Source organism: Saccostrea cucullata, unplaced genomic scaffold (genome assembly GCF_032062105.1).
Source record: "Saccostrea cucullata isolate Sc308-1 unplaced genomic scaffold, CSIRO_AGI_Scuc_v1 ctg461, whole genome shotgun sequence".
NCBI lineage: Eukaryota > Metazoa > Mollusca > Bivalvia > Ostreida > Ostreidae > Saccostrea > Saccostrea cuccullata.
This window is the reverse complement of record NW_026927825.1, coordinates 85,853-107,342: the sequence shown is the minus strand read 5'-3', so window position 1 is coordinate 107,342 and position 21,490 is coordinate 85,853. Positions and strand designations below refer to the sequence as shown.

At 33.5% G+C, this 21,490-nt stretch overlaps 1 protein-coding gene across 1 annotated transcript; it reads right to left on the bottom strand.

Annotated features, from left to right (window-relative positions):
* Positions 1-7,851: 7,851 nt before the first annotated feature.
* LOC134275573 (uncharacterized) lies at positions 7,852-14,289 on the bottom strand. Its single transcript, XM_062757841.1, has 11 exons — positions 14,226-14,289; positions 13,188-13,841; positions 12,937-13,017; positions 12,626-12,793; positions 12,324-12,414; positions 11,953-12,138; positions 11,750-11,775; positions 9,483-9,650; positions 9,071-9,207; positions 8,321-8,660; positions 7,852-7,972 (listed from the first exon to the last, which is right to left on the bottom strand). The coding sequence occupies exons 1-11, from the start codon at positions 14,287-14,289 to the stop codon at positions 7,872-7,874; spliced, it is 2,016 nt and encodes a 671-aa protein (XP_062613825.1). The 3' UTR covers positions 7,852-7,871.
* Between the last annotated feature and the right edge of the window lie 7,201 nt (positions 14,290-21,490).

Genomic DNA, 21,490 nt, shown 5'->3' with positions numbered 1-21,490 from the left:
GACACAGAATTGTAACGTAATTACTACGTGATCTATTAAAGCGCAAACCATTAAGCTATTGGGAGCACTGCTCTAGATATACTTGTGTATACATTTGCAACAGTACACCTGTCTAAGAATTATAAAAGGCGGGCCACTGTTCATAATTTCGCGCCAAACGTCACGAGTAAATATTCACGCCTTTTCTTTGGACTGATCTATCAAATAGGTGTGATAGCTTCAATGAAATTAAATAAATGAAACGTTCTTATCGCCTTTATGACATGACATGATACCAAATAAATACTACTACTTTATTTTATTTCAACGTTAAAAGGTATATTTAACACATTGTACACATTACATATCGTATCTAGCCCAGTTACACTAAAGCAGTGAAATGGAAATAAAGTTTAAAGATTGACACGTAATTACAACGTACTACTACGTGAAAGTCCAAGTAGTTTTTTCTATTTCATGTATCCTTATGTCAGAATGGTTTAATCAAACGCTCAGCTGCCTCCACAACCCCCTACTCGCGAAATGGCGGAGTCAACAGAGACAGCCGCCATCTTGGGCCCGCTTCAGATTTTCAAATATTAATATCTAGCGTTCAGATTAACCAATATTCAAGCAACTTATATAGTAAGCTTATATAGAAGGGTCTCTATTAATATTCCAAAAATCAATAATAAATAATGGAAAACAAAAAAGTTAGAAAATAAGCTTTTTTCAATTCGCATCTCCTAACGACAGGAAGTATTGACGACTAACAAAAGGTCGCGTCCTGGATAGTATCTATCACGATCTATAATCCCTGAAAGTTTCACATTGATATCTTTTACCGTTCTTGAGATTAACTGAAGACAAAATTGCATTTTAAAATCAGAAAATTGTCCGTAACTTGGCACCAGAGAAAAATTTCCAAAAAATCTCTCGGATGAAATAACTTCAGATAACAATACATTGTTTCAGCAAATTTCATGAAAATCCATCCAGTAGTCTTCGAGAAATCGCGTGCACAAAATTAGATGGTCAGAAAAATAATAATAATAAGAAACAATAGAATCGCTATAAGGTCTTCCGTGAAGACGGAAGACCTTAAAAAACTCCAGTCAGCAATTACTGACAAGGTCATTGATTTGTATCGACCATAGTTAACTTACGAAATGAAAACTTTAAACGAGACGGTTGATATTCTTGTTTCATCAACTCGTTTGTCAATAATTTACATAGTTTTAGAAATTATACATACGTACATGTAGAGCAAGTTCTTGCTCTTGCGTATCGAATCAGCTGATAGATATAAACCCCTTATGCCGGTGATGCAGTTACACACATGTATTGTTGCATTAGTTTAGGGAAGTTGGCGATTCAAAATTTAAAATTATAACGTATATAATCATAAAGTTTGGTTGTTAGATTACCTTTAACGTTTCTTGTAAAATATCCAAATATTAAGTAGACAGACTCGATGGTAGGGATGGGTATCGCCAGAAATTTCGTTTCGCGATATATCACGATTTTTTCTCAAAATATCACGATAATAACATGATATTTTTACAAGCTATTTTTACAATGATTTTAAATGAATAGTCATTATTTTTCGTAAAAATACGCTAGAAAAACAGAATTTCACTTCTTTTTTTGGAATTTTTTATATGCATGAAATTAATCATGTTTGGTTGGTAAGATGCTGTTCTTTTCACAACATTTTTTTTTAGACTTTCTATAATTGTAATTTGAAAGATTGAACAAATTAATAAATAATTTCTGGACTTTATAATATGTACCTAAATACCGGTATTTAGGTCTCCGTATCACGATACGTATAACGCATTAAAAAATCGCGATATACCGGTATACCGATAAAATCGCACATCCCTACTCGATGGTATATTTTATTTCAAGCTCACCGGGATATATCGTATCGACATAAGAATGGAAATAACCATTGTGTTAAAATTGACAAAACATCGTCGATATATCTAAATGTCGAGTTGAAGACCAGGCAAGTATTTTCTTCTTTTTACGCAAAAAAAAAATCGGCTTCATATGAATACAAAAAAGGTTTGCTGATAACGGGGCAAAATCGGTACCCATGCGATTTCCAATGAATTGTAGAAAGATCCCGATTTGTCTCCAGAAATCACATACGTGTACACAAAAAGTCATGTAGATATTGTGAATTAGAAACTCAAGCATATTTTTTTCCCCACACATTTATTCAAATATATAAAGCCAGAATTTTACATTACCCCTACAACCCAACCTGCCAGTGACTAGGGGGTATGGGGTGTTATAACTTAATCACAGTCACTCACCCATACATACAGATAAACATTCACTCAAAAGACAGAAGAAAGGAGACGGAGAGAAAGAAAGGTATTAAACTCTGGATGTTCTTATACAAACCCTATATATATATACATTACTTGAACTATAATTACACTATTTTGTTTTTGGATAATAGACAAATTTCTAGTTAAATATGGTTCTATATATTTTTGATATCAACTTCATAGTGTTTGTGTGTACAATCAAAATGTTTTAAACAAAATTATAATTTTGAAAATAATTATTTTTAATTGATAAAACATCGATGGTCGAATTGAAGGCCACAGAAAGTATATTCCTCTTCTCATATAGAAGTTTTTGAATATACTCAGTAAATTCTAAATCTGCTTCATATGAATATACATGTATAAGGGGTCTGCTTATAAAGGAGTACAAATCGTGCTCATCGCATTTCTAACAGTTCGTTGGAAAACTTGAAATTGAAGTAGCAGTTGTCTATGATATCAAAATGTCTAGATTTGAATTTAACTTTGGAGGTGTAGTGTACGAGGGGTGATCAAAAAGTTCGCGAACTAATTGAATAACTTCCATAAAAGAAACAATATTTGGTTTCAGTGTTGAATATACTTTAAAATATTTCCATTTCTTATTTTTGTCTCTGTGATAACTCTTTAAAACTTAGCGGAGTTAATTTCTTGATAAACCTGTCGGAATGTAAATTAGGCAGGTCGAAAGGTCAGGAGCTGGGGAGGCCTAATATGCATCTGCATCTGTCTCTGTGTCTGACGCCAAGGATGCCAAATATGCATGAAAATCTCGTGCGGCTGCAATTGTGTTCAAGACGTCAGTGGGAGAGGGGTATGGAAATTGGCAAGGGAGTCTTCATGTAATTTAAATCTATGTCAACATTTTAAAAATATAAATCTACAATTTTATTTCACAGTGAAACGGAAATATAAGAAATCACTGTCTAGTTCGTATAGTATGCCAGGGACATCAACGATAGTGGGAAACATGGGATAAAAGCATAACGGGCGAAGCCCGTTTTGCTTAAATCATCCCATGTTTCCCACTATCGTTGATGCCCTAGCATACTATACGAACTAGACAGTGCATGATTCCTTAATTAGTCCTCTCCAATTTTAATGTACATCTGTCACCATTCTGCTCATGCGCAAATCACGTGATATAGGCGGTCACGTGACCACCTCCGTAGCGTTCTGTCACAAAAACTGAAAGATTTTTCTGAGTTTTATATTTCTTTCCATGTAAGTTAATATTTATAACAAGAACAGTTCATTTGTCAGAAATGATCAAATCTCGGCAACAGAATGGGTGGATAAGAATTTTTATCCTTTCCAAAAATATTCTGTCTCGGGAGAGACGTTTGTCCAAGGTGTATAGAGAATGGGTGCCTCCTTTTTATCACATGTAATATGTTTAAAATCTAAAGTAAAATTAATGATATTTTAGGTATTTGGTAATTATATTATTGTTGAAACATTCATATATTTTTCAGAGTGTAAATTGGTGGTCTTTGATAGCAAATTGCTTAAATAAAAATACATCTCTTTTCAAACTTGCTCTCACTGGGCAACATAACAAGTATCATTTTTAACCATCTGCCTTCCTTCACTTAAACGATCAATCCAATCATTGATTGAATTTATAGGAAGTCATACAGTGTATGTCTCAATAAACTGTGTACAAATTATTATACGCTACTTCAAAGGGATTTCTAAGATATATAAATTTTACAGTCGTTTGTTGAACGAGCTCGACTGAGACAACCATTTTTCGTCACAAGTGACCTGCATAGTGACGTCATTTTCACATTGTGACGTCACAAACAAGGAGCAAAACTTTATTCAGCATATGCTATTTATATAGAACTTGTGTATGGCTATGCCTGTGCCGATTTTTTTTCTAATCCGAATTGTGGTTTTGTAGATATAGAGATAGTTCGCGAATTTTTTGATCACCCCTCGTAAAAATCTTTAGTTTTGATGTTATAGATTTTTGAGAGAATTAAGAATTTTTAGGTTCCATAAATTAAAATAAATTTCTTTGTTTCTGTGGATCCACATCTGATTCCCACTAGAATATGCTCTAGCACATTCCGTTTGAAGTTTTTCTTTTATAGTAGTTAATATTTTTGTAAGGAGTAAAGAAAGGGGCTTGGTAGGGCATTTGCTGGACTCGGTAAAGACTTTGCCGTAAAGTACTTGTATCTGTTTGTGAAACATATAATTTTCATGAAGTTTTTATGAAGTTCAGGAATCCAGTACAGATGGGGTAGATTAATTAAACTCACATTGGTTGACTGGTATGTTAAAAGTATTAAACGCTGAAATGTAATTTTGAAGAAATTCATCCTTGGAAAGTGATATGTGAGAAAACGTTGGATTTCCGGATGCTATAATATTAAAATCAAATTCTTCTAAACGATATTATTAAAAGGCCATGTCCGCTGGAACTGTTCATGTAATCTCTCTTACTCTCTCATCACTTTAGGTTTAGTGAAAACGGAATGCATTTTGCCTTTTAATTAATTTTTCTGATACGAATCTTTAACTACAGTTAAAGACTACACTTTGTATATATCTTACAAATATACATCGACCTTTTTAATTACAAAACAAACTTGACATAGCCTGGATGTCGAGTATCTGAAACATAATAATTCATCATGTTCTTGTTCTTCTTCACCCTATAACTATAGTCCTGCTGGACACATTATTACAGGTGACTTTATGTCGTTAATAATATGAGGACCTTTAAGCATTTATTTTAAAAGGTCCTAAATATAGGGAACCCCGATCCTTCAACTGGCGTCGGAATTTCGTAAATATTTTGGGTTCTTTTGAAGATTACGCCAAGCGATGGACCAGATATGAAAAAGGGCTTTGACACTTTGTCAGAATGGATTAAATGTATCAGATCCATGTTAAAATTGCGTTTTAAAAGATTGAGGGGCAATAGGAAAAGCATGTAGTATCCTTCTGTATTCAAAAATCCAGAAGTGATAAAGGAATTAGATAGATTTCTTGATCAATGGGGACTGGTCCCTGCTGACAAAGCAGGTAACAAAATTGTCTTCGTTTGTAAGGCTCATTATACGTATAAATTATAAATAAGAAGAACTTGGATTTAATTCTACAAGTGGTAATGTTCAATCAAGCATCTTTCTTCACTCCTCACTAAAGTATTAACAGTAGTGAAGGAGAAACTTCAAGAGTACTGTGTTTCAATATACTGAATAAGTGGTGAAAATCAGATGTGGATACTTAAAAATTCCAAGGACCTTTTGGACAATTTGAAATCACAAGATTTTACCAAAATCAACAGCTTAAAAACTTTTCAACTTTATACACAACCAGTCCCCACGACAAATTAAAGTCCAGGCTGTTTGATATCAATGACACCTGCTTTTTCGATAAAAATTGAGCTCGTAAATTTACTTACCTTTTCATCGGTCATTTGCAAAATTATTTTGTTAAAACGTTCTGATTGTACACACAAGTACTCTGAAGTTGACATCAAAAAGATGCTTGAGTTTCTGATTGACAATATCTATGCTGTTTTTGGAGACCAGGTTTTCCAACAATCTACTGGAATTCCCATAGGTACCAATTGCACCCCGTTATTAGCAGACCTATTTTTGTATTCATATGAAGCAGATTATGTGCAAAATCTCATGCGTGAAAAGAAGAAAGCACTTGTTTTGGCCTTCAACTTGACATTTAGATATATCTACGACGTACTGTCAATCAACAATGGTAATTTCCATTCTTTTATTGTCGATACGATATATCCCGGTGAGCTCGAGATAAAAGATACCGCAGAGTCTAACACATTTGTTTCAAATTTGGATATTTTACTTGAAAAAAACGTTAATGATAATCTAACAATCAAGCTCAATGATTAACGTGATGACTTTAACTTTTCTATCGTCAACTTCCCCTACTTATGCAGCAATATACTTAGTACCTTCATCACCTGCATACGGATTTATATATCTCAGTTGATTCGATATGCAAGAGCATGCTCTACGTACGAACAATTTCTAAAACGAGGTAAATTACTGACAAACAAGTTGATGAAACAAGCGTATTATCAGTCTCGTTTAAGGTCTTTCCACCCTCACAAATTTAATGGAACAAAGTATAAAAAATATAGTTTAAATTTACTAATTGTTGCAAAAAATGTATAGGTCGCCATATTATTTAGGATAGCAGACATAAATAAACAGAACATAAAAAAACTGTATATTTTTTGTAAACATTACGACAAAAATTATGTAAAAACTGGTTCAAATGCATAATTCTGATGCTAAAAGTTCAGAAATACCTGCTAATTCTAAGATACATTTGAATTGTGAATACTAGGGAAACTTTTTTTTTTACATAAAAAGTATAATAATGAAAATGCCTGAATGAAGATCGCTGCGAAGGAGTTACATTTTTTAAAGATTGAATAAGAGTTTTTAAAAAAAAACAATATTTATCATTACACTTATTGAAAAGCATTCTTATAAATTTTATTGTTCTACTTGGCATAAAGTTAAATTAATAATAGTTCCTGCAAAAACCTATGACATCATAGGAGGATGGAATTATCTTAAAGTCATAATTTCTTACGTTCTATGGTCGATACAATGACTTTGTCAGCAAATACAATTAATTCATCATTGAGTCAAATGCTGACTGATGTTTTTCATACTGATTGGTAGTCCATTATTTATACACTCAATTGACGACGGATTTTTCCGTTATTTCTCAAGTTTCTCGAACACTTACTAGTAAACCATTCTGACAAAAAGTGCAGGTCTTCCTTCTCATACTTATTCCAATGATTTGCATAATCTTTGAGGATTTACGTATAATGAAAATGAAGTTCTATCACTAATAGAAAGACCGAACTTTCTGTATTTTGGACCTTTAACAATAATTGCTTTATTAAGGCCGACATTTCAATTACATGTATATTGACATCACCAGTAATGACATGTTCAGCGAGACTGTAGTTGAAAGAAAAAGAGCAAGAATACTGACTATGATTTCTTAATTCTATAGATGTAAAACATCTAGTCACAATCGGGTTTGTTTATAACTGAAAAGTTTGGATCCCAGATCTTTCAGTTGGCGACAGAACTTCATTTCTGCTAGGAATTCTTTCGAAGGTTAGGCCTATGCCGAACGTTGGGCTAAATATGTAAAGGGAAGACTTTTAATACAGTTGCGATGCCTATGAATACTGAACTCTAGGTTTATGTTTCTCAATCTGTAAACCGAACAATCTTTATTTTTCAGAGAGCGAGGACCCACGAGCAGGAAAAATTATACTATAGCAAGTACATGTACATTGAAACGACCATTTTTTTCTTGTTTTTGGTATGTGCATGCAGTTTTACAGATGTATATTTTTGGAATAAGTACTTTTGAAATTTGGGTATATTATAATTTTTTTTTAAATTTTTATAAAATTTACTTAACTGATAAAAACTTGTAATACTGAGACTTTTATTAAATAAGTGTATAAAGTTTAGAAAATAATAACATAAACGGGCACTAAAAAGATTCAGTTCTTTATTTTCAGTCGACAAAAAACATGGTGTAGTTCATCAGAAAACAGCTGATCATGAACATGGTGGAGATAGGCAAAAGACTGGCGATCAGGGAGGTATAGAACCAGGCTGTAAAACAGAAATAAGGTATACACTGTAGAACCAAGCTAAAAATCACAAACAAAGGTAAGTTAGAAACTACAGAACAGTTAAAAGTAAATTAATTTTTTTTTACAGAAATACTACCAATTCATGTACAGTGTATATCTTGCAGCTAATAATCAAATAACGGATCTTTAAATAACATTTATATTGATCTGCCCCGGTGCTTGTATTGGTCAATACACGTCAATACGCCAGGGTGTCAGTTTTCATCTGAATGAGTGTTTATCTGAAATATGCAGACCAATTCCGAGATATTTTTAACTTTGTAACGATATATATAGTGTATTAGATAACAGAGCAAATTTTACTCACTAGGAGGAATGTAAACCTCTTTTTCTTTAACCTCCGTGATGTCAATTTTTAAGATGCCCTTGACGGTTCCAAATCCGTCCTCACAACACACAGACAACATGTAAGAATTAACGTCACGGTAAGCAAATACTGGCTTTTCATATGTAAAAATGACGAATTCTGTCCCATTGATGAGTTTTATTTCAAAGTTTAGTGTCTGAGGTCGAACACTCTCTAATGTACAGCAGACGGCATCAGGGGGCACTGTGGGGTCATACACTGCCACCTTGTAAACCAACTCACTTCCGCCCTGTGTTTCCGGCAAGGACATTTCTTTCGGAAAATTGGTAATGATTGGTGGCTGAAAAAAATAAAAACATCAGTATTTTAAATAAATTTCAAGTCGCCTGCGCGGGGCAATGGTTAGAGCGTCTGTTCTAGTGTTCCAGAATAAGGAGTTGATCTTCACCTCGCGGGTTCGAATCCCATTGCGGGTCGTAGAGCCAGATTCTTTGGATAAGACAGGTATAATTAACGTAGGTTTAGTGTCGCAGTTGGTGCTGGCACATAAAAGATCCCTTACTTCTCAATGGCCCCGAGTGTTGAATGTAGATCTAATTTTTTAGCCCGCCACTGACAAGAAGTGACCTCTCCATACGAGTGAAAAATTGAACTTGCTAATACGTAGGTAGTGCAGTAATCTCAGAATGCTTTGTTGATAGAAGTTCTAAAGAAATTGCTAAAATTGACTCCCTTTAAAGGTATACTGACCCCGTTAAAGGTTTCGACACTGAAGGTAGCGGTGGCTGTATGACGGCAGGTGTCCACCACCTTTAACTTCGCCATATATCCCGCCAAACCCTGGGAGCTCTCTGAGGGCTCCAGCTGCCGCGCTACTTGGGTAAAACCTAAAATCAACAACCCTTTCTTTACTTGATTTATAGCAGGCGTGGATATTAAAAATAGATATGATTTTAAATAAAAGAAATACACGTTACAGAAACTTTAAAGTAATTTATAAATATCATAACTTATTCTTTCGAATTGCACATTTATGTTTAAAAACATCATGTTTATTGTTTCTTGAGGATGAACTGAATAATGACGATTATATAATTTCTCTTTATTTCCCTTTGGTTACATTTTGCTCTGAAATCTGAATATTACCCACAGCTGTACTCACTAAACGACTCATTAAGGTCAATATATTTGTTTCTCAGTGCCCAAGACAAAGTGACATTTTCTTTGTAATCTTGACCTAGGATGGTATAGGAGGAGAAACTTGTCCCTATCGGCCAGTGGTCAGCAGCAGAGGTCAGGTACATCGACTCCTCAAAGGACACCTGTGTATCTGATCAAAGGTCACAAATGTCCACAAATCACATCAATACTACTAATATGATGTACATTTAAATACTTAAGAATGAACTGAAACAACAAACCAGATGTGTTTGTGAAACACTAATCCCCCCATATGGCAACATAGCAAAGGTTACATTTTCTCAAATGCACGTTATGATACCCAAAGTAAGGCCTTCTCACAAGAAATACAAATGTGAAATATAAAACCTTTGCACCACCTAGTCAACTGTTATGGCCAAGGATAACGTTTTAAAGATAGGTAAAATTCCGGGGTTGACGTCAAAGGGTCAAGGTTCTTGTTTTCTAAAGAAAGGTCTTGTCACAAAGATTACAAATGGGAAGTACGAACGCCCTAGCCCTTTCTGTTCAAAAGTTATTGCCAGGGTTAGAGTTTTTTAAAAGTAGATCAAACTCCAAGGTCTTGTCACAAGGAGTACATATGTGAAGTATGAAACCCCTAGCCCTTTCTGTTCAAAAGTTATGGCCAAGGTTAAAGTTTTAAAAAAGTAGGTCGATCTCCAAGGTCAAAGGATCAAGTTGTTGGTAGACAATGGATGGTCTTGTCACAAAGATTACATAAAAAATATGTGAAGTTTGAAGTTTGAAAGTCCTAGCACCAACAGTTCAAAAGTTATTGCCAAAGTGAAAGTTTGGAATCTTGGTGTAAAAGTGTGTCAAACTCCAAGGATAAGGGGTCAAATTTGGTGGTACCCAAAGAAAGGTCTTGTCATAAGGAATACACCTGTGAAATATGACAGCCATAGCCCCCTCCAAAAGGTATAGTCAGACAGACAGAGACAGACAGACAGACGGACGGACAGGGCAAAAACTATCTACCCCGAAACTTCGTTTACGGGGGCATAAAAAACAAGACACTGATGTTCCCTCAGTGTCTTGTTTCTCAAGAAATCTTAAATTGTTTTCTACATGTTCTACCGTCTACAGACTCGAGTGAATATATTTTTTTATGCCCTAAATTGATGACTAGAGGTTGAAGTTCCTCAAATGTAAATTAAACTGCAAGGTCGATGTCAAAACATGAAGATGGTTGTTTTTCCAAAGAAGGGACTAGTATCAATGAATTTTAAATTTTGTGAAATATATATGAAAGCCAAAAAAAAAAAACCTTTCAAAAATTTATGGCCAAGGTTCAAGTTTTTCAAAAGTAGGTCAAACTCCAAAGTCAAAATTAGTGATACCCTGGAAAAGGGTTAATCTCCAGAAAAAATATACAAGTGAAAGCCCTAGTACTAACTGTTCAAAAGTTATGGACAAGTAAATTTTTAAAACTCCGAGGTCAATGTCAACAGGTCGAAATTGTTGGTATCCAAATAATACCCTGATACAAGCAAGAAACCTGCGTAATATTGTCAAACAGAAACTCAAAAATCTTTTTAATAATAACTTATAGTACTTGTATCAGTTGTGTGTACACTCAGAGAGTTTTTTTAACCAAAAAAGTTTTGCAAATAAACATTGACAAGGTTAGTAAATTTACTATTGTCATTTGGCAATGTTTTGTGATGATATCAAAAATTCTGGACTTCAATTAATCGTGGGGAGTGGTAGATAAAGTGTTGAAAAGTCCAATGTTTTGAGGTTATTCATTTTCATTGGTAAAATTTTGTGATTTCAAATTTTCTTGAAGTTTCGTTGACATTTTAAGTACATGTATCAATATCTGATTTACGCCACTTCTCGAATATACATGCACTGGTGTACAGTGCTCCTAAGTTTCTCCTTCACTGCTGTTAATATTGAGTGAGAGTAAAGAAAGGGGCTTGGTAGAACATTTAGTGGATTCCGCTAAATATCTTTTTTGTTTGTTAGAATTTTTAAGAATTTTATAAATCATTTATAGGTATGGTTACTAATCTACTGTTTGGCAGTTTCAGAGAAAAATAAATTATAGGAAAAAAATTTGCAGAACTTATTTGGTGGTAAATTCATAAGGATTCTCTAAGCCATCTGCGGACAAAATTATTGTTAGCACAAACCAAAATGTTACATCTTTCCTGACTTTGCTCAGGGTGACATAGTTATTGCGAGTTGATTATTAATTAATAGCAAAAACTAATAGCTCCTTACTGTTGTTGGCGTACACTTTGATTGTACAGTGAAAACTGTCTAATCCGACACCTGAATAATCCGACATACTGTGAATTCCGACGTTAAATTTCTTTCCCATTTTAGTATTTTCCTTGTTTTAACACTGTACAATCCGACACCCTGTCTATTCCGACACAAAATTTGTCTCCCAGTGCATGTCGGATTAGACAGGTTTCACTGTATATCCTCTCTCTGACAATTTCTCAACTGTTGACGAGCTTGCATTTCCTTGACTGTCTGACCAATCAAACAACATGTATTCATACGGGTCATCTGTGTATTGATTACGGTATATGTTCTGTGGACAAAATCTGTCAGTTGAATATGTGCAAGGTTGGTATGATATAATGTTTCTTGAAGAGACTCTCCTACAATTCATAAATGTCAATATATTTTTTACTGATATACATGTACATGTATAACTATTTATAGAACTACGAGTATATCTATAAATATTTATTTCTCTATTATTGCTAACTTTTTCCTTATCCAAAAAGATCTACCAAGTGACTCCTTCATTATGCTCATAGATTAATGTTATATCATACGTTACCACCCAATTCTATCCCCAGCCACAATAGCAATACGCTGATCCTCGGGAACAGTGTAATTAAACGCTTTTACATTTCCCTGGAGATCAGAATCTAGAGAAAAACATAAAGTGTCCTTCATCATATAACCATAACATATTTTAAAATTGAGATAACAAAAATCACAGAAGGCATTTCTTGTTCAACGATGACTAAAAGAAAGAATAATTTACATAATTCAATTAATTGGCGTTTCCTTTACATGTATAAGATAATAAATATGGTGCCAATAAATTATTGCTTTAATTTTTCGTTTCTGACTCACCCAGAATCTCCACTTCCTGTATGGCCTTGAGTTCGTATGTTGTTCCTGATTTCAGGGACCAAACCATAAACTGGACGATTCCAACAGCACAAGGATAAAACTCCCAGGCGGTTATTATGCCACAGCAATTAATCTCAAACAAAGGGTCCTGCATCAGGAACATCATTCCTAAATCAAAAAGTAGGTATAGTCCTTCATAATAAAAGACATTCATATACCTATGGGTTATGTTGGTGGTTTCAACAGAGCTAGAGAGAGCACAGCAAAAGAAAAGCAGATTCATATGATGTATATAATTGCTGATATTTTACCTGTATCCTGTTCACAGGTTTCCGTGAGGGCAGAAGCTGAACTTGGTTCTTCAAAATATAAAAGAGGAACCTGGAAACAATCTGTGTCAAAAGAATTATTAATTATTGAGCAACACTTGACAGTACGTATATTTTTGTTGGAAATTGCTTTGTTAAGAAGTAAATTTCAACCAAAAATATTGCAAGGTCAAAAATTAAAAAAAAAAAAAACTCGCTGAAAATTGGACTCCTAGAAAATAAATGATACCTACAGTATTTTCCAATGGCTGGATCTGTGATTGGACACCCACTGAAGGCCTCCCACATCTTTTGGGCGAACTCATCTGTATTGATAGCGGAAAAACTGGACCCCGTGAAGTACCTCCCATCCACCCCCACAGACTGAGACAGTTTTGTCTGGGAGGCGGCGTCCTTCACCCCGATAGCCCAGACGTAGTTATCCCCACCGCTTCGTATAGTTTGTACTTCTGAGTAGGGATCGTCTGCTGAGAAGAGAGAGTCTGACGTGTAGATGTAATAGTTGGGGGCGTCTGGTCGGTCCCCTTTATCGGCCTGGGACATGTTGGTGTATGCATAATTCAGGGCCTTGTCTGAGTAGTCGGTGTCGTTTTCGTACATGTTCGACCACCTGTCTGTTGATATCCCTTCAATAGCATTCCGAATATCGCTCTTAGTGGTGTAAGTGTTGAGATCAAAGCGCCAATCTGGGTCCGTATTATACGTCACGGCGCCCACTCTTATCCCATTGTCTGGGTCTATGTACATTTGGTTCACTAGCTTGGACAAGAATTGCTTTTGGTAGTTCCATTCCATAGGAGCCGAGTTAGGATATTCCCCTGTGCTGTACGATTCCTCAAATATAAAAATAACATCAGCTCTTTCATTGGGTCGGCACCAGCAATTTACTGAAATAGAATGATCTTATTTATCGACATTGTATTATTTTAAAGAGGATGCCTGTCCTTTCAGTACTGAACACATGTAATTGTGTTGTGCAACATAAACCTGATAAATTTAACATTTAAGAGGGCTGAGTGGCTGTGGCCATTTTTAGACTTTATTGATCGCCTTTTGAACAGCTAAAGATACATGTATCATAAAAAAAAAATAGTTATATCTGATGGTTAATTTGTTGACCCCCAGCCTCCTAAAATTCCTTTCACTGGAGAAAAAAGTCTTCAAAATTCACATTAATCATTTCATTTTAGTAGACTAATTAATTTTCAATAATACGTGATGGTTTGAAGGACATCATATGACCCAAACAGCAACTAGGTTTTAACTGTAACATCCGGGGTTTGAACTCACGTTTTTCTGATCACGGCGCATGTGTTCTACCATGTGAGGTACCATGACGTTTGGACTATATCAGTATGATTGATTGATTATATATATCGTTTTACACCCCGTTCGAGAATTCTTCCCTCATACAGAGACGTCAACATATATCGTGCAAAGGGTTTCAAATTTAGACCTTAAATATACGGCACTTGGGGCTATTTGGCAGTGGGAGTTCTTTATCTTGAAAACGCAAGAGCCTTATTTCTTTAGGTCTCCTCCGAATGACCACAAATTTCACTTCAAAGTGCCGAGGGCTTGGCAAAGGATCAGTTTCTACCTAATTTTTTATCGGCGTAGGTCAGTCATGCCGTAATTCGAATTAACACACGACCCCCTGATCACCGAATAAGCGCTCTACCGACTGATCTATCGTGATGGCTAAATGCTGTAGAAGATTTTTGCAATGGTTCACTGATTTTTATTTCAGTCTAGGTTTTCCTGGCCCTTAGTTACCAACCATGCCAACCCATATGGGTCATGTTTTGAAAGATGTATATGTGAGTAAATGAAATAATCATGTATAGATGTATTTTTTCCCCATCAGATTGACAATTAAAAAAATGAATAGTTTCCCAAGAACTACCTTTTTATTATAGGTAACATTTATTGCAATCTTGATCTAGTAAACCTACAAAGATTGAAAATCTGCCCCTACGTACCACCCAAGTAAACAAGGTCTCTATCGTTGAAATCAGGCAACTGCTTAAGATAAGAAAGAATATAGAAAATGCAATCAAGTCATGGAATCTTTAAATTGCCTCTTAAGTATTTCCTATTGATATCATCTTCCCTTGTATTCATAGTATCGCCCTTGACCTGCATACAATTATACAATAGCCAGACTTTAAACTGTTTTATAGAATTACGCAACAAATGATGAATATCTATATTTAACACAAAATAAAGGGTTCTATTTATATTTATATTTATGATTACAAACACGTGTGATGGGTTGGTTGTACTTACAATCCTGCACTGTGTTTGGTTCTAGGGGACAGAATGACAAAATGTTAGGATAAAACACATACGTTATTAGCACACCTATATTTCTATTCATATGAAGTAGAATTTGTTCAATATCTTATTATGAAAAGAAGAAACACTTCTTCCGGCCTTCAGATCGACATTAAGATATATCAGTGACACATTGTCAAATAATAATGGTTACTGCCTTTTTTCAACATGGTATATCCCGGTGAATTTGAAAAAAAAAAGATACCACAGAATCTGACACACCTGTTTCATATTTGTATATTTCACTAAAAAACGACTTTAATGGTAAACTATTAACCACGCTTTTTGATAAACACAATGACTTTAATTTTCAATAGTCATTCAACATCCCGTACTTATGCAGTAATATACAGTACCTTCACCACTGCATACGGAATTTATATCTCTCTGTTGATTCGATATGCAAGAGCATGCTCTACGTAAGAACAATTTCTAAAATGATGTAGGTTATTGATAGACAGTTGATGAAACAAGAATATCAGCAGTCTCGTTTAAAGTCATTATTTCGTAAGTTCTATGGTCGATACAATAACCTTGTCAGCAGATACAATTTAGGTCAACCGATTCCATTCAGTTCTTACATTCCCGGATACGATATTTTTTCCTTTTCATTCGTCAACAAATATGTTAAAATTTCTCGAATAAATAATTTCTCACCTACCTACCGACCCAATAGTTTTAACCTTTGTTGAAAGAAGGTAATCAAACATTATTTTAAAGATGACAATAACAGTGCATTATATGGTTAATAGATTTGCGAGAGGCTAACATTTTATTGACATATCAAAAAAAAATTAGCATATACATGTACTTATTTATCAGTTGCCTGCCGGGTTTTTAATAGAACGAGATTAAACATACGTCATGAAAAGTTGAAATTTGATAAGAAAAGGGCAATCTCGTTTACTAGATAATTTACCTGTTGGTTAGCCCTTAACTTCTATAGCTACAAAAACATCCAAATATGAAGAAATTTACACAGCATATAATTCAATAAACTATATTAAACATTTTATAACAAGTAGTGGTCAAGACAACAAATAATACAGGTATCATGTATCAAATGAATATTAAACATATTGCCTAGTCAGAGAAAGCATTAATGATGAAAATAACTAGACGTGTTTTCTAGTGTAAACACTCTATAACAATCTCCATACTTTTAATCACTTTTTGTTCGCGACTTTATTTTCGCTGAATTACGCGAGACAATGAGCTCGCGAAAATGTAATTTTAGCGTCTAAAAATATTCCTTACGATTAAATAGACGAAAAACAACAATTCGTGAAAATTATGTCTCGCTAATAAAGAGTATCTCGTAAAAATAAGGTGTCGCGAAAATTTAGTGATCTACAGTATTTAAGATTTTTAGTCAGAGTGCATAGTCAGATAAAACTTTTATGATAAAGTTAACAAGATTTGTTTTCTAATGTAAACTTTTTTTTTAAATTTTGACTGACGGTCTCCACCTTAATGGTATAGCATGCACCCAATGTTGTTTAGATTTTCAAAATGATGGTTAATTAATGAAACTGTGAACAGTTTTGAAATTAGAAAAGAATGATTGAGATCATTACAGTAAGCTAGATAGCATGAAATAATAGTCGAGAACAATAGGATGTTTAAATTGAAAATAGCATGAAAATAATGAAAAAAGTAATCATTCCCAAAGAATTTATGTAAGGAATCGAACAGACTTAAACATAAAACCGATTGATTGTAAGAAACAATTAAACTGGATAACCCTTCAGTAACCTTAGAAAGACTACTTGTATGCAAAAAACACATTTCAATCAAGTTTATTTATTTACAAATTATTGAATTAAAGTTAAAAGTCTTACGAATATTTCGATTAAAGAAATATAAAAAACGATATTATTTCGAATAAGCAGTACTGCTACATTGCAGGTAAAAGATCAATAATGTACACTGTACATTGATGTCGAAGACAAGCATAAGGAAAAAATGATAACGATTGATACAGACATTTGCTGAAACTTAAGGAATATTACGAAGAAACTGACGACAAAGTACACTGTTAATAGAGTTGCTGATCACAGATCTAATTTCGACTACTTTTTAGATCTTAGATCTTAAGTTTGAGTAGGTAACAAGACTTTTTTTTCAAAATCCTTATTAAACAATATATGTTAAAATATGGAAATTTTTCGTTCTGACACTACAAATTATATTTCTTTTACATGTACATAGACGTGTTTTTATAAACAGAAGGAAACAATTTGTAGATAATTTTGTCAAAACTTTGTAGTTATGTATTGAAAGATATTTAGCATCCGCAAATATACTCTTAAAAAATGTTTCATAGAAATCAAGATAATTTGAATCATTTGATATTTATAATTTTTGATAATTAAGGCAGATCTCTATTTTAGGCAGTGCCTTTGAGGTAAATATTTAGAAATGTTTTTCTTTTTTCTCGCAAAGATTTTTAAAATATTACGTAGAGGTGTGTGTATTTAAACATGTAATTTCATGAATGTTATTACACTTTCCATAAAAGACCTGCTGGGCGTTTAAAATGCAGTGATTTTCAAGAATGTGAATTAAACATTTATTTATAGGCTATGACAATATTTTTCTCTGAATAAATGTATATATTGTGGAAAACTAACCTGCTTTAGGATAAACTATCAATAATAGTATTATAATTAATAATTCCATGGAAAAACGTTTCTCGAATCTTTCCAGTTATGATTAAATTTCAAATGAGTGGAGTGCATGTGTGTGAAACATACAACTAAACAAATGGGGTACAAGCACTAAAATTTATTTCACGATAAAGTATGGTAAGAATCCTTGAAAAAATTATCAAATCACGCTATCTTTAAACCGCTTTGAAGTATTTATTCACATGATACCAATTACTAACTTGGTTATTTGTATTATCAAGCTCTGCTTACAAATTTAATTACTTCTCATTAATCAATTAAGACAACTTCTTTCTAATTATGCAACAAAAGGTGAACATATCCTGGCCCATATTTCTAAACGGTTTTATTGATGAACATACTGAATTTTAAATCTAATTTGTTGTGTTGTTTATTTATTTATTTCCATTTCTAAGTCATTCTTCTTCCTTCATCTCACACATTCTTCTGAGTGTATAATAATAAGTGTGTGCAGAATTAAAATTCAGTGAAAAAAGTGGACAATAACGAACATTGATTAATATTAAGAAATCTCTGATTAATTAAAATCTGTAAAGAGGGCTTAACACACGGACCACTGAAAATTCGAGACATGGGATCAGGTGCCTTCGAGGAGTAAGCATGTTGACCGGCCACATCCGCCGTTATCCCTGCGTATTGATCACCCACATGTAAACGGAACGTTTCGTAGTTATATTCAAGGGAAAAACAAAGGCCTAACAAAAGGTATGAAAAAATATCAAATGATATTTATATCAACTTATATGTCTGAAGCCTGCCTCGGTTTAGAATGGTAATTTTAATTCCTACGTTGATACGATATATCTTGGTGAGCTTGAGATAAAAGATACCACAAAGTCCAACACTTCTGTGGATATTTTACTTGAAAAAGACACTAATGGTAATCTAACAACCAAGCTATATGATAAACGTGATGACCTCAACTTTTCTATCGTCAACTTCCCTTACTTATTCAGCAATATACCTTCATCAGCTGCATACGGAGTATATATATCTCAGCTGATTCGATACGCAAGAGCATGTTCTACGTATGAACAATTTCTAAAACAAGGTAAATTATTGACAAGCAAGTTGATGAAACAAGAATATCAGCAGTCTCGTTTAAAGTCATCATTTCGTAAGTTCTATGGTCGATACAATGACCTTGTCAGCAAATACGATTTATCACTGAGTCAAATGCTGACTGACGTTTTTCATACCAATTGTTAGTCCATTATTTATACACTGAATTTACGACGGATTTTTTCCGTTATTTCCTGATCATGACAAGGAGTACACGGCGGGTGTAACCGGTCGGCAGGGGATGCTCACTCCTCCATGGCACCTGATCCCACCTCTGATGTTCCGGGGGTCCGTGTTTGCTCTGCTCCTATTTTGTATTGTTTTATGGACTTTGAGATTGAATACTGTTCGTTATCTCCATATCCTTCTACCGCACTCGGAGGATGCTCATGAGCATCGAACAAGTTAGAAGATGTATACATAAATAATGTTAATAGCGGAATTTTATTACATAAATATATATTTAAAAAAAGGTAACGATGAAAAAGTTAAAATAATCTCGTTTCTCATGGTAACACTTTGATGACTTTTTGCTTTAAGTTCACTGGGATGTATCAAATCGACATATGAATAAAAGTTATGTAAATTTAGATACACCGTTGATATACTATAGAAGCACACGTTTTCGTTGGGATAAAATGTCGTTGATTTGTCATCTAAAATTTTGCGCGGGCATTTAATTTCGTTCCTTTGAAAGTAACAAAATTTAATACATAGTCATTCAAAAATTTCTTGTGGGATTCAATTTTGTTGATTATTGATAGCAATTAAATGTATCTAAATGTTGAGTCGAAAGTCTCAGTCTTAATTTTTGTTTTTGTTTTCTTTCTTTTTTTTTCTATCACGAATTTGAAGAAATTTTTAATACATTCTGTTTTATTGAGATATTAAAGAAATGATAAAACCACGTCAGCTTATAAAGGAGCAAAATTCGTGCCCATCGGAATTCAAAAAATTTGTTGGAAGACCCCGTCTCAGAAGACTACAGATATATTGTCAATAAAGAACTCCAGCATCCTTTATATCAACTTCAGAATAACATTGTGTAGAATCAGAACATTTCTGTAGTCTTCGGACAGCAAAGTTATTTTGTTGATGACAAATCACTAGATATAAAAACATATTGAGTTCTGTTTTTATTGAATAAATCTGTTGTCTATGATATCAAAAAGCCAAGTTTTTAATTTAAGATGAGGAATGATTGTATAACATTTGGAAAAGCCGAACGTTAAAATATTTCTGACTTTTGAAAAAAAAAAAAATGGCAATTTTAAATTTTCTAACAGTTTTTGGGAATCCACATCTGATTTGGGCACAGTACGTTTGAAGTTTTCTTAAACAACCGTTATTTTTTTTTTAGGAGTAATGGCAGGAGCAAAGTAAAGTGTTTGCTAGATCCACAATATATCTCTATATTTGTCATTCAAATTTTTATATATTCGAGTTATCCATTCTGAACTTTAAAAAAAGATATCACACAGTCTCACAAATTTCTGTCATATGTAAAATTTTTACTAGAGAAAGACACTAATCATGCTAATGGTGAAAAAACTTATGATTTCATCTTTCAATTTCGCTTAATTATATTAAATATATACATGTACTAGTATTGGCTAGATATGGAATTTGAGTCTCCAGTCTTATGATTTTATACGAATAAGCATATTCTATGAACATATATCAACATTTTCTAAGGCCGACTCGTCCTTGAGAGGGAATTGCAGCAGAAAAGATAACCACCTCCAGAATGTTAAAAAAAGACGTCAAACTCAATATTTTGTACATCTAAAAGCAGCTTGGAATCTTGATATCCGTTAACCGGTGATAAATATCGCTAAGTGACTAAATTAAAGAGAGCTGATACATATAAGTGATACAAAAGTCACAACCCCTATAAAATCTTAAATTATCGAAAGTTATCATCTAACCTTTATGTACTAATACCTCTATATATCTATTTGACTTTTGTCTTGAAATTTCATTCATATAATTGCAATATTTTATGAAATATTTTAATAATGTTACATTTAGTCTTATCTAAGGCCCCTTTACAAGAAGGTGCTAACCTCATTATGACGTTTCTCTTGGACACAGTTTTTTTTTTTTGTTTTTTTTTTTCAGATGGAACGTAAAGATTACAAAAAACAATGAATTCATAAATAACATTTGGACAAAGTTTAAATAATTTTAATGCTACAACTCAAAACGAATGGTGAAAACGGAATTTTATTATATAAATTTTAAAAAAGTTAAGAATGAAAAAGATACAGTCATCTCATTTGTCGCGGATACTCTTTGGTGCCATTCTACTTTAAGTTCACTGGGATATATCAAATCGACATTTGACTAAAAGTTACTTTCAAATTATTTGGTTTAATACATCGTCGATATCATGTAAAAGCACATTTTCATTGGGATAAAATGTCATTGATTTGTCATCTAAAATG

What these genes read in the sequence shown, in the direction of transcription:
- LOC134275573 (XM_062757841.1), bottom strand. Translation starts at nt 14,289, where the DNA reads ATGGTACCTCACATGGTAGAACACATGCGCCGTGATCAGAAAAACGTG. An exon ending in ACAGGAAGTGGAGATTCTGG is followed by an intron (nt 12,415 to 12,625) that starts GTGAGTCAGAAA and finishes GTTTTTCTCTAG; the next exon opens with ATTCTGATCTCCAGGGAAAT. An exon ending in CAAAGTGTACGCCAACAACA is followed by an intron (nt 9,651 to 11,749) that starts GTAAGGAGCTAT and finishes ACCTTTGATCAG; the next exon opens with ATACACAGGTGTCCTTTGAG.